This window comes from Lepus europaeus, chromosome 3 (genome assembly GCF_033115175.1).
Source record: "Lepus europaeus isolate LE1 chromosome 3, mLepTim1.pri, whole genome shotgun sequence".
Classification (NCBI taxonomy): domain Eukaryota; kingdom Metazoa; phylum Chordata; class Mammalia; order Lagomorpha; family Leporidae; genus Lepus; species Lepus europaeus.
In genome coordinates this window covers 103,380,003-103,393,854 of record NC_084829.1, presented here as the reverse complement: position 1 = coordinate 103,393,854, position 13,852 = coordinate 103,380,003, and the positions used below count along the sequence as shown (strand labels likewise).

The window sequence follows — 13,852 nt, the reverse complement described above, 5'->3', positions numbered from 1 at the left end:
GAAGCCAGGAGCTTCTTCCAGTTCTCCCACTCCGGTGCAGGGGCCCAAGATCTGGGCCATCATCTAGTGCTTTCCCAGGCCATAGCAGAGAGCTGGATCGGAAGTGGAGCAGCCGGAACTCGAACCAGCATCCATATGGGATGCTGGCACTGCAGGCAGCGGCTTTACCCACTACACCACAGCGCTGGCCCCATGCAGTTCTCTTTATAACCATGTCCAAAGACGTGTGTTGCAACTGTTGCTTTTATTTTTGAAGTACTTGTTCTGGGGGTCATCCTGGGACTTGGTTTTTTGGTTAGGGAATCTAACAGTGCCTGCGAAGGAAGAGCTGGTGTTGGAGCAATGGGTGTGTGTTAGAATAGAACACAGGAGATTTTTATTCTCAGGCCATCTCTGCAGCCTTAGGCAAAGTCATCTCATCTGTGCGTCTTTTTGCATTCAGTTCCTCCAGGGCTTTGTGAGCTTTGAGAGTCTGTGGGTGGAGGACTTATTGCAGCTTCTCCTAGACTCTTGAAAACAGGTGTCCTGGGTGAGAACAGAGCTGCAGGCAGTGGGAGCAGCCGGGTGAGGAGTGCAGGCTCTGAGGGTGTGGCCAGAGACAGGGCTGAGGGTGTCTGACTTGCCAGGTCCTGCTCCCCTTGGGCTGCCACGATCCGAGGTCTCTGCAAGCTGCCCCTTGCATCCCAGATGCTGTGTCCTCATTGTCCCCATGACTCACCCCTTCCCTTCCAGACACCTCCTGGGCCCTCCTGCACAGACAGGTCTTGTTTGCCTGGAACAGGCAGAGCTCAGTGAGTTCCAATCAGGAAGCAGCTTTGGATTTCCCGGTGTTGCGTGCCTGTGCCCGGGGATCGCTCCAGATGACCAGAAGGGCCTTCTAGACACTTCTGAATGTTAGAACTACTGTTAACTCCATCTCAGTCCAGAACCAAGCAGTGCTCCTGAGTGCACACACTGCTTTCTCTTCCCCCAGCTCAAGCTTAGCAAACACATAGCCACCCCAGGAGCTGGTTTGTTGAGGGCTCCTCCTCTTTATTTCTTCCTGGTTTCTCCAGTGGCCATGCAGGGACAAAGAGTTAGAGAGGGGAACAGGATGTTTCTGGAGCCATCTGTCAGTCTCTCTTGGCTGCTGGCAGTCAGCATGTGTGCAGGTGGCAGCTCCCCTTGTCTTAGTCCATTATTCATTATTCTAACAAAATACCCAAGACAGGCCACTCTATAAAAAAAGAAGTTTACTTACTTTACAGTTCTGGAAGTTCAAGGCCAGGGCCACATACGGTGCTGGCCATCGGTCTTGCAGGCAGAGCTCCAGGGAGGCATAAGACATGACAGCCAGAGCCAGGGAGCACGCGGGTGTTTCCTCTGGTCTCTCTCCTCCAAAGGCCACAGGATGCAGTCATGGAGGATCCCCCTGGTGACCCTCATGGATCCTGATCCTCTTCCAATGCCCTGTTTGAAACACCACAGTTAGGTTAAGTTTGCACTCTCACCGTGGGGACAACATCGCAAGCCATGACTCCTTAGAGGAAGAACTTAAACCACATCCACACCAGAGCCCTGCTGATGGCATCCTTTGGTGGTGAGAACCCCCCACCCATGGTTCTAGAAGCTTCTCAACTTTGTTCTTCCCTGGTGTGGCTGGCCTTTTGCACACCACACTGAAGCTCCCGCTCCCAGCAGTAGTTGCCCGAGATGCGAGCCTCTCTGCTGTTCTCCCCACCATTGTGGCTTTTCAAGCAGGGCCCTTCCAAGCTGACTTGAGGCCATCTACCTTCCCGGCGCCCTTGGCTCGGGGTAAGCCACGTCCACAAGTTTCCATCCTGGAAGTACAAGCCGTGTTCGCCTGTCCTCTCCTCAGCCGCCAGCAACAGCTCTCAGGCCGGCTGCCCGCCCTCAGTGCCTCCTGCACGTGTCCCAGCTGCTGTGCTCGGCAGCCAGCACTCCCTGGTGCCCTGCAATGGAACGGGGCACAGACAGCTGGCGCTTGGCTCGTGTGGACTGGGGTGTCAGTTATAGTTCACATAGACTCTGCAGTTTTAGTTGAAGGGGAGCCTGCTGGGAGAATAGAAATTGTCCTGTATTAGAAGGTTTTGTTAGGCCTTAAAAAATGTCTTACAACATGAATTGAGAACATTTGGGGGAAATTCAAAAAACAAAAAGCAAAGGACTCCAAAGAAGTCGAACAGTCTGAGACTTGGCTCCCAGCAGAGGGTGCTGTAGATTGAAGATTGTGAAAAGACATCAAGTGCCTTTAGGAAGGGGTAAGGAGGAAATGCCCAGCCTTTTGTTATTATTCTCCAGCAGAGTGAGAGCCCAATTCAGTGATGTCCATTTCTTTTTCTTGTTCTGTTTATATGAGAGATAAATGGGAAACGATCTCCCATCCTCTGGTCCACCCCCCCAGATACCCACAACGGCCAGGGTTAGGCCAAGCCTTACAAGCTGGGAGCCAGGGACTCAGTCTGAGTCTTCCACTTGGGTGGCAGGGACCCAACCACTTGACCATCTCAGCAGGAATTTGGAATCAGGGTCAGCATCAGGACTTGAACCCCAGACACTGCAATATGGCAAGTGGGCTTCCCAAGCAGCACCTGCTACTGTGCCAAATGCCTGCCCCTGTTAAGCCTAATTCTTGAAAAACATGTTTCTTTACACACAGGTAACCCTAAATCTTTATATTTGCCCCACATCTCCACAGGCTATTTTCTTTTTTTATTTTTTTTTTATTTTTTTTTTTAACTTTTATTTAATGAATATAAATTTCCAGTATACAGCTTATGGATTACAATGGCTTCCCCTTCCCATAATTTCCCTCCCACCCGCAACCCTCCCCTCTCCCGCTCCCTCTCCCTTTCCATTCACATCAAGATTCATTTTCAATTCTATTTATATACAGAAGATCAATTTAGTATAAATACTTCAACAGTTTGCACCCACATAGAAACACAAAGTGAAGCATACTGTTTGAGTACTAGTTATAGCATTAAATCACAATGTACAGTACATTAAGGACAGAGATCCCACATCAGGAGCAAGCGCACAGTGGCTCCTGTTGTTGACCCAACAAATTGACACTCTAGTTTATGGCGCCAGTAACCATCCTAGGCTGTCGTCATGAGTTGCCAAGGCTATGGAAGCCTTCCAAGTTCCCCGACTCTGATCATATTTAGACAAGGTCATAAAAGACAGGTTGAGTATAGTAACCAATGATCCTAAGATCCACAGGCTATTTTCATCTGTTCTCTTGTGTTCCCTGGTCATTAAAAATGCATGTTTATATATTTATATCTCATGCATTGCACAGGAAGAGACACGCATTGCCTGATAGTTGACTCCGGTGGATTCCACACTCTCCCACCCTCCCTGCCACAGTCCTTGTACAGGAAGACCAGCAAGGTGGCCTCACCTTCCAGAGAATCCACATGGGCGTGGCCTCCCATGCCCCCCCCCCTTTTTTTTAAGATTTATTTATTTATTTGAAAGTCAGAGTTACACAGAGAGAGAAGGAGGGCAGGGAGAGAGAGAGGTCTTCCATCTGCTGGTTCACTCCCCAGTTGGCTGCAATGGCCAGAGCTGCACCGATCTGAAGCCAGGAGTTTCTTCCGGGTCTCCCACATGGGTGCAGGGGCCCAAGCCCTTGGGCCATCTTGGGCCTGCTTTCCCAGGCCATAGCAGAGAGCCGGATCGGAAGTGGAGTAGCCGGGACTCAAACTGGTGCCCATTTGGGATGCTGGCACTGCAGGTTACTTTACCCGTGATGCCACAGCACCATCCCCTCCCCCAGCCGCTTTCTTTACTAAGTGTTGTGCTGGAGCAGCGACCTTCCAGTAGCCCCCTCTCTGTCTGGCACAGGGCCTGTGTTAATCCCCTTGGTATTCTGGTACTCCGGTACTCCTCAGCCTATGCTTGTGTCCCCTGCTGTCTCCCCTTTCATTAGCACGGCCTTACGTGGTCATGCCCATCATGCCGAGTGCCCAGGAAGGTCTCCAGGGCGTGCGGGGGAGGGCTAACAGTCAGAAAGCCAGAGAGCCCAGGATGTGAGAGAAGCCGGCTGTGCCGCTCGCCCTCTCTGGTGCAGCTCCGGGTGGGAGAGGGTCGGTGGTGTCATTACAACTGCGGATTTCCTCAGCGGTCACTTTTCTCAGCTGGCTTTCATGACTGTCCAGAAAGGGAACAAAGCAGAGAAAGAGTAGATTCTGGAATAACCACATTTATCTGCCGGAGAAAGGACCAGGGAGATTGGAAATTGTAATGTCAAGACCCACATTATTTTTTATTTCACTTTGAATAGATTCTCCTTTCTCAGGACGTCTAGCATTCCGGGTGATACTCAGTGTAGTATTTGGATGGATTTCTTTTCCCCCTGTGGTGCTCTGCTGCCACTCTGAACAGTAGCCCCTCTCTTATCCCTGAGGGGATGTTCCAGGACCCCCAGAGGGTACCTGCGACTACACACAGTGCCGCCCCAAGTATACTTCTCTTTCCTACACATACAAAAGTTTAATTTATAACTTAGGCACAGTGAAAGATGAGCAGCGCTGTGAGTAGTGAAGTAAGGGTTATGTGAACACAAGCACTGTGATATGAAGGCAGTGCATCTGCTAGCCAGGACAGCCGCCGAGCGACTGCCCAGAGGGTAATGTATACAGCCTGGACACGCTGCAGGAAGCGACAGTGCACATCCTCAGTGGGTTCATGCAGGATTTCATCATGCTCCTCACAACACTGTGCGCAGTGTAAAACTTAACGAACTGCTTATTTCTAGAAGTTTCCATTTAATATTTTTAGACCACCGTTTATCACAAGTAACTGAAACCATGGAAAGTGGGACCGTGCTGTACTGGAAAAGCTAGATACTTCAATTTAGCGATTGCTAAGCATTTTAGAAGTGTTTGTGGTAATGCATACCTACCTATGCTTCAAGCTGCCTCTATTTCTGTTACTCTCTTAATTATAAATCTATGAATGAGTCCCATCAGTGAAAAGTCATCATTGTCTGTAGTTTGAGATTTAAAAGTTTTTCTTTAGAAATTAAATTAAATATGTTAGAAACATTTAATATTCAGTGAATGTTGTTATGGTTCATGGATCTTATGAAAAGAATTCACAAGTGTCTATAGGGCACATTTGATAAAGTTTCCTGCTCTGAGAGTTATGATTAACATTCAAAGCTATTAAAATCCACTTACCTTCTTTTGTTAATTTGAGACAATTTCAAGTCTCACTGCTTTTTAGTGCATTACTTAAAATACACAATTAATTTTTGTACTATAACATACAGAAGGAAATACTTTAAGTAGTGTATGCACACATTATGGAAAAACTTTCTGTATCCTTTTTGTTGGATTCTAAGTGGAAATTTTATGTTTAGTAAAGAAATTTTATGTCCAGGAAATTAGCTTAGGAGTTTTTCTTTGAAAATGTATTTCATGGAAGTCCACATTTCTATGTATACATAGATACTGGCTTTGTGTCCTTTTGTTTTGGAGGACACATGGTCTAGTAGATAGTTAAATGCTTGACAGTGCAGAATATTAAACCCTTCTCTGTTGATTTTCTGTTAACATGAGAGGCACACACACACACACAAATTTGCTTACTTAGGTCATTTGGAAAACCAGCTATCCTACCTTTCTCTCTGTCTCTCTCTCTCACTGTCCACTCTGCCTGTCAAAAATTAAAAAAAAAAAGAAAAGAAAAAAAAAAACCAGCTATCCTTATCATAATATGGGATTGAAACTGAGAATAGCCAAATTCACTGGCTTTAAAGTTGTTATGCTAGTAATAAAAAATGATAATCCAGAATTGTTGTTCAAAATAGTAAAGTAAGGTCCTGCTCTCTAGGGAAACTGCTCTGATTTGCATGTGAATACATATTGCACTGTTGTTTCTGTAGATTCACGTCTGTGTATGATTTACATTTATCTCAGAGTTACATGTATCTCCGGTGACCCAGTGGTAGAGCTGACAGCATCCTGTGCTAGTAGCACAGCGTGGGTAACACCCTCGTCTTCATGCATCACAGGAGGCGTTCATGGGAGACATTGATAGAAACACTGATTTCAGAGATTGTATTGAGGTTATTCTGGTTGCTGCTGCTGTCTCTGAATTCTGTGATTCTTGGCTTTGTAGACATTGCATTCCTGAATACACTTGTGGACTCAACTAATGTATTTGTTGGAGTAGCACATGTGAGCCTAGAAGAATGAGTCATTTCCTTTGTCTAAATACTTTTATCAGTATAGATGTGAACACTTTTTTCTCCCTTGGTTAACACTTTCTAATTATATTTAATCAATACTCTAAATGTAATTCAATAGATGACTTCCCAGAATAAGATTGTCAAAGAAACCTGTATATTAAAAGTTGGCAGTAGTAAAAATAATGCAGTTTTTTTTTAAAGAATGGTGCAGTTTGTTTTTTAAAGAATGGTACAGTTTTAACTTTCACTCATATAGTTTCAAATGTAAGTAGTAGATTCAGTGTCAGCAAATATAAATGTCTCATATATAATAATTCTTAGATTTTGTTAAGTTTGTTATCTAAATGGTAGATTTTCATGAAATAAAATCATTTTGACTTAAAGTAAAATTTGCTTGAAATGACAAGCATAAAATAGAAGAAAGCAATGGAAAGCAAAGATTTAGGAATTACATCTTTTGTAATTGGTTTGGGCAATATTATTGCAACTCAGTTGGAAAGTCAATGTTTTTGAATCAGATGAATTGCTTCCAGGAGGCACAATTATTCTACCTGATGTATTAGTTTGCAGTAAAATGGAATTAAAAGCTGTTTTGATGCAGAAAATTTTTGAAATTCCTGCATACAAAGGGTCTTCCAGAAGTTCATGAAAATCTTATATATGAGAAAACTGAATTTCTGATGTTTTTACCATATAAACTTACCTTTTACTTCCATTTTTCCATGAAGTTTTTGAAGTACCTTGGAAATGATTTTGAGATTTGAAACTTCGAAGTTGTTTGTTTTCTGTTATTAAATTTTAACGGCTATAGAACATTTCCGTACTGTGACAAGGTTCGGTATAGAGAAGATTGGCTTAATTGACTTCCCCACAGTAATATACTTCAGGATTTTCTGCCTTGGATTAAATCTAAACTGCTACAACTGTTTAGTCCAGCCAGAAATGCTGAGAAAAGCTCATTAGATGTGCTTGAGACAGCTGTCATCAAGAGTTTGGTGTGGTTCTTGCAGTGAGTTTTGCTGCCTTATCTGTCTATTGACTGAATCGCTACAACTGAATTAGCCATCACTGATGACTGATGTAGCATGACTTTCCGCACTAAGCTATAAAGCTTCTGTCTTTATTTAAAGGACAAGAGAACAAAAGAATGAAGTATCATTAGTATCATTATTGAGGCTGCTTTCAATTCTGTCTAATAAAGTTATAATTGTGTGGTTGCTGGTGATATATATATATATATATATATATTTTTTTTTAGGACAGGCAGAGTGAATCAGTGAGAGAGAGAGAAAGGTCTTTTTTTTTTTTTTTTTTTTTTTTTGATAGGCAGAGTGGACAGTGAGAGAGAGACAGAGAGAAAGGTCTTCCTTTTGCCGTTGGTTCACCCTCCAATGGCCACCGCAGCCAGCGCACCGTGCTGATCCAAAGGCAGGAGCCAGGTGCTTCTCCTGGACTCCCGTGCGGGTGCAGGGCCCAAGTACTTGGGCCATCCTCCACTGCACTCCCGGGCCACAGCAGAGAGCTGGCCTGGAAGAGGGGCAACCAGGACAGAATCCGGCACCCTGACCGGGACTAGAACCCGGTGTGCCAGCGCTGTAGGCAGAGGATTAGCCAAGTGAGACGTGGTGCTGGCCTGCTGGTGATATTCTTAATATTAGGTGATTTAAAAATAAAGTGGAACTAACATCCTGAGCATTGGTTTATTTTATATATATATATATATACACACACACACACATATATAAATATATATACATATATATGTAAAACTTAAAGAAAATAGAGTGTATAACTCCCAAGTCCATCAAAGAAGGGAAAGCATAAAGGAATTTATGTTGATACATGCAAAGAACAAAGGAGAGGGGGAAAGTCAGGTGAGTAGTACATTCAGAATTAAAAATGTGAAAGCCAGTGCATCCGCAGCCATAATTAATGGCTGTAGAATAGAATCCTACATTGAGTTTTAAAAACTAAATCGGATTGTGTTAATTTGCAGGAGATCCAGATTTTGCTTCTGGTCACAATGTTGTAAATGGTACTGGGCCAGCCCTCCTGCCCTACAGCTAGAAAACTGCACAGAGTAGACATAGCAAGTGTTTTCAGATACTGGTCCACAGGTAGCCCAAGACTGACCCGTGAGAGAGATGAGACCTGCCATTTTCCCTGCTTTCTGCCTGGAGGTACTTTTTGGACTCCAACACAAGGAGGAGGAGCTCAGTGTATTACAGTCTGATGGAATTAGAATCCAAAGGCTGGGGTTAAGAAAGGCTGGAGCCATTGGAATTGCAGGACAGAGCACCAAAAGGTGGGAATCCAGCCACTAGGACATCAGAAATGCTGGGGTCACTTCATGTTTTTGGCTGATGATAAGCATTGTGTGCAGTAATGGAGACTGTGACCCAAGCTCAGAGCAACAAGGGGCCTGGAAAACTGCCAGCTACCAGAGGTTTTCTGAGGCTGGGAGACTTTCACATTCTGATCAGAGTGAAAAAACCTTATGAACACTCAAGGTATTTGATAGAAACCCTGGCGAGGCCAGACTTGGCCCGAGGGCTAAAGACCTTCCCCAGCAAAAGCCAGCCTTGGGTGGATCAAGCTGATCTGCTACCACATTAACTTCCCCCAAATGTTTTACTTCAATATTTATTTATTTATTAGAAAGGCAAGAGTTAGAGACAGACATCTCCCACCAGCAATTTCATGCCTCCATCGGCCACGATAGCCAGGACTGGACCAGGCTGAAACCAGGAGGCCAGAACTCCATCCTGGTCTCCTGTGTGGATGGCTGGGGCCCAAACATAGGCCTTCCTCTGCCATCCTCCCAGGCGCATTAGCAAGGAACTGAGTCAGAAGTGGAGCAGCCAGGGCTGGAACCAGCACTCATATGAGATGGGCTGCCAGCATCGCAGGCAGTGGCTTTACCTGCTATACCACAGTGCTGCCCTGACCCAGGCAGACAAGATTAAAAAAATCCAGACAACATTCAAAATGTCCAGGGTTCAGTAAAAAAGGTTATTTTAGATATATGAGGCAGAAAAGTATGACTTATAACCGGGAGGGAAATGAGTGAACAGAAATAGTCTAAAAATGATGGGTGGTAGAATTAATGTATAAAATACTTCTAGAAAGCTATCACACAATTTTCAGAAGATTTTAGAAAATGCTAATACAACGAACAAAGGAACAGAAAATACAATGGCTAAACACATATATACAGCATAAACCAGTCAAGCCAAGCAACCAGCTCTCCATTTCTTTTTTTTCCTTTGTATTTAGATCAACTCTTCTCTTCCAGTTCTTAATTCATCATTGTATCGTGCCCCACCTGTGCTGTGGAGTACGAGGACTTGTTAGTTCAGTGTATTGGAACCATTTAGCCAACCTCTATCTTTCATCCCTTTACCTTTCCTAGTTTCTGGTAATTACTGTTTGTTTTTTAAGATTATTTATTTGAAAGTCACAGTGTGAAAATGAGAGAGAAAGAGAGAGAGGTTCCATCCATTGGTTTATTCCACAGATGGCCACAAGGAGGCAGGAGTTTTATTTGGGTCTCCTATGTGGTTGTCAGGGGCCCAAACACTTGGGTCATCCCCTTCTGCTTTTCCCATGTCATTAGCAGGGAGCTGGATCAGAAGTAGAGTAGCTGGTACATGAACTGTTGCCATATAGTATGCCGGCCCCTCTGGTTATCGCTAGTCTAAGTTCAGATAGACTTTTTTTTAACCTCCATATGAGAAACAATATGCAATGTTTGTTTTTCTCTGTTTGGCTTATTTAACTTAATGTAACAATCTCTAGTCCCATCTATTGCATTCTTTTTATGGCTGTATAATATTCCATTTGTGTGTGTGTGTGTGTGTACATTTTTAAAAACTCTTTCCATGCATCAATGGACATTCAGGTTGATTCATAGCTGTGGTATTGAGTAGTACTGCAGCTCCCTCTTCATAGGCTGAGTTTGTTGCTTTCAGATACATATGCAGAAGTGGGATAACTGGATGTTACCATAGATCTGTTGCTTTTCCACAATGGCTGCACCAGTCTGCACTCCCTTCTGCAGTATGTAGGGTTCCCTCTTTTGCCCATCCTCACCAGCATTTATTATCTCTTGTTTTTGATGGTAGGCATTCTAACTGGAGAGAGATGATACCTCACTACGGTTTGGATATGTATTTCACACATGGTGTGAATGGTGATATTAAGCATTTTTTTCATGTTTTTTTTTTTTTTTTTTTTTTTTGGCCATTTGTATTTCTTCATGTGAGAAATGTCTGTTCAGAGCCTCTGCCCACTTCTCAACTAAATTTGTTGCTGTGATTGAGGGTTTTTTTTTTTTGAGCTCCTCATGTATTCTGCATTAATCTTTTGTCAGATGCATAGTTTGCAAGTATTTATCCCATTCTGTTAGTTGTCTGCACTCTGTTGATGTTTGCTTAGCAGGGCAGAAGCTTCTTAGTTTGATATAAAAATCTCATGTGCCTACTTTTGTTGCCTGTGCTTTTGAGGTCTTATCTAAAAAATTCTTGCATATGTTTTGAAGTGCTTCTGCTATGTTTTCTTCTTGTGGACTCATAGTTTCGGGTCTTACATTTATACCTCTGACCCATTTTGAGTTGACTTTTATCCAGGGTGAGGGGAAGAGGTCAAGCTTCAATCTTCTCCATATGGGTGTCTGCTTTTCCCAGAACCATTTATTGAAGAGTCTGTCCCTTCTCCAGTAAATTTGGCACCTTTGTGAAAGATCAGCTGATAGTACATGGAGAAAGCCATTTTTAGAATCTTGATTCTGTCCCATAGCTCTGTGTGTATTTTTATGTCAGTCCCATGCTGTTTTGTTTGCAGGAACTCTGTAGTATGTCTTGAAATCTAGTATTGTGATGCCTACAACTTTTTTCTTTTTATGCAGGATGTTTTGGCTGTTCGGTCTTTTGTGCTTCCATGTGAATTTTAGTCTTTTTTTCTAGTACTGTGAAGAATGCCAGTGGTATTTTGATGGAGTTTATATTGAATGTGTAAATCACTTTGGGTATAATATGTACATTTTTAACAAAACTAATTCCTCCCATTTTTGTGATTTTTTAAAAAGATTTATTTATTTATTTGAAAGGCAGAATTTCAAAGAGAGAGAGGCAGAGACAAAGAGACCTTCAATCTGCTGGTTCACTCCCCCAGTGGCTACAATTGCCAAAGCTGGATCATTTTGAAGTCAGAAGCCAGAAGCTTCTGTGATAGGTGCAGGGGCCCAAGCACTTGGGCCATCTGCTGCTTTCTCGGTGCCCATGTGAGATGCTGGTGCCCCAGGCTGCAGCTTTACTGTCTTCACCACAGCCTTGGTCCCTATCTTTGTGATTTCCTATGCTGATTTTCTGCCCTGTGACTTAAGTGAATTCATTCGTTAGTTCTAATGTTCCTTTGTGGAGTATTTTGGTTTTCCTATATATAGAATCATGTTATCTGCAAACAGGGATAACTTCCTCTTTTCCTATTTGTGTGCCTTTTATTTCTTTCTCCTGCTTAATTGCTCTGGCTAAGAATTCCAGTACTATATTGAATTAGAGTGATGTTTGTCTGGTTCCAGATCTTAGAGGATTTACTGCCATATTTAAAGTGCAGTCCTTCCCACACATTCTGCCTCTCTTACCCAGAGCTATTGATGTTCTCTTTGGCATTTATCTATGGGCGTAAGGCACTGCACAGTTCCGTATTTATGTGTTTTTCTTTTTTATTAGGTATAACATTTTTTCCTGCTTTGTTTGCTCAGGGATCTTTAACACTTAGGAAAAGGTCCTTTAGATGATAGCTGCCCAGTAAATATGAATTGAAGGAGAAAAAATAGCAGTAATTGGCAAGTTTATTAGAGTTCTCAAGAGAGAACCAACAGGTTGTGTGTGTGTGTATATGTATGTATGAGTTTACTTTAAAAAAAAACTCATGGAAAATGGATATCTTTTTCTTTTAAGGATTCATTTTATTTACTTTGAATGTAGAGTTAGAGAGGAGGAGAGACAGAGACAATCTTCTACCTGCTAATTCACTCACCAAATGCATGCAATGGCCAAGACTGGGCCAGTCTGAAGCCAGGAGCCCAGAGCTTCCTCCCGTCTCCGACATGGGTGCAGGGGTCAAACACTTGAGCCATCTTCCACTGCTTCTCCAGGCACATTAGAAGGGAACTCATAAGAACTGAAGCAGCTGGGTCTCGAACTGAGGCCCATATGGGATACCAGCACTGCATGTGGTGTGTGACTATACCGGCTATGCCACAGCACCAGCCCTGCATGAAGCTTTTTTTTTTTTAAGTTAATTTATTTATTTGAAAGGCAGAGTTTGAGAAAGGAAGGAGAGAAAGGTCTTCCATCTGCTGGTTCACTCCCCAGTTCCCTTGTGTATATAGTTTGGTACCACCTCTATCAATTTCTGCAACTCAAAACAATAATAGGTTGTTTGCTGCATTTTAGATTTTCATCAGATTCTTTTTGCTACTAATGATTCTACTAAAAATCAAATATCCATAAGCATAGGTTTGTTTTTTTTAATTGCCGGAATTTTCTGGTAAAGATGATAAAAACACATCAAGAGTTGTTCCTTGGAAGCTCGTTAATGTGGTTTCCTGCATCCACACCAGTGTTGCTATTTAGAACGACAACTTTTAAAATATGTAGCCCCTGAAGAAGCTTTACAGTCAAGGATGTTAATATCTGAAACTACAGATTTTCAGTTAAAGAATAGACTCAAAATGTAAATCCCATTGAAGTCATTGTAACTTTTAGTTGTGTCTACTGATATTTTCTACACTGTGTTTTGTTAAACTGATTAAGTGTGAAATAAGTTAAAATTGGAGTTCATCTTTTTTTCTATGACATTTTCAGATCAGAAGTTTGAGGTAAAGACTCTGCATTTGAAGTTAATTTGTTTTGTTAGTTAATATGTAGGCATATTCTCACAACAAGTATATTCTAACCGGTCCCTGGAACTGTTTTTGCTTCCTCATAGCTATCGGATGATGGTCGCTATGTCCTGTTATCCATACGGGAGGGGTGTGACCCAGTGAACCGACTCTGGTACTGCGATCTACAGCAGGAACCCAATGGCATCACTGGTGAGTTATTTTTCGGACATAGATCATTATGCCAGGAAAACCATTTGGGTCTCCTAATTCATTTCCCTAGACACCTTCATCTATCCCATAATGGCTTTTCTTTCAATACCATCTCATTCAACGAGGAAAAATTGGGTGAAGTTAACTGCTGCTTCTCAGTAGATTGGGGTGACCCCTATTATCTCTATTTCTTCATGAAAATATGCTGAGTATCACAGGTGAAGAGTGTTAAGGAGAAGCGGGTCCTGTGGTCTGTGAAGTGTCGCTGGCTAAGATCCAGTGGTACAGACTGTCACAGGAGCAGTTGTCATCAACAGATAACCAAATACCAGCTTCTCCGGACTAAGCCATGTGCACAATGACAGCTTGCTTTTGTTTCCCAGGGTCTTGCATATTGTATTGGTAAGCATAAAACCAGTGAGTCACAACTTCTGGAGTTGGATTCTTTTTAATGTTGTTCTCTCCCAAATTCTCTTTCAAGCCAGCACTGACAGCAGCATTAAAACTTTTCAGCTGTAGAGTTTACTTTGCTACAATGTCCCAGTTCCAGA

The 13,852-nt window shown here is 42.8% G+C and overlaps 1 protein-coding gene across 1 annotated transcript in view; it reads left to right on the top strand.

Annotated features, from left to right (window-relative positions):
- PREP (prolyl endopeptidase) overlaps positions 1 to 13,852 on the top strand; it is a 121,698-nt gene that overhangs the window by 41,479 nt on the left and 66,367 nt on the right. Inside the window, exon 7 of the mRNA XM_062186558.1 lies at positions 13,196 to 13,301. Within this exon, the coding sequence (XP_062042542.1) occupies positions 13,196 to 13,301 (106 nt within the window). The remainder of the gene's footprint in view (positions 1 to 13,195; positions 13,302 to 13,852) is intronic.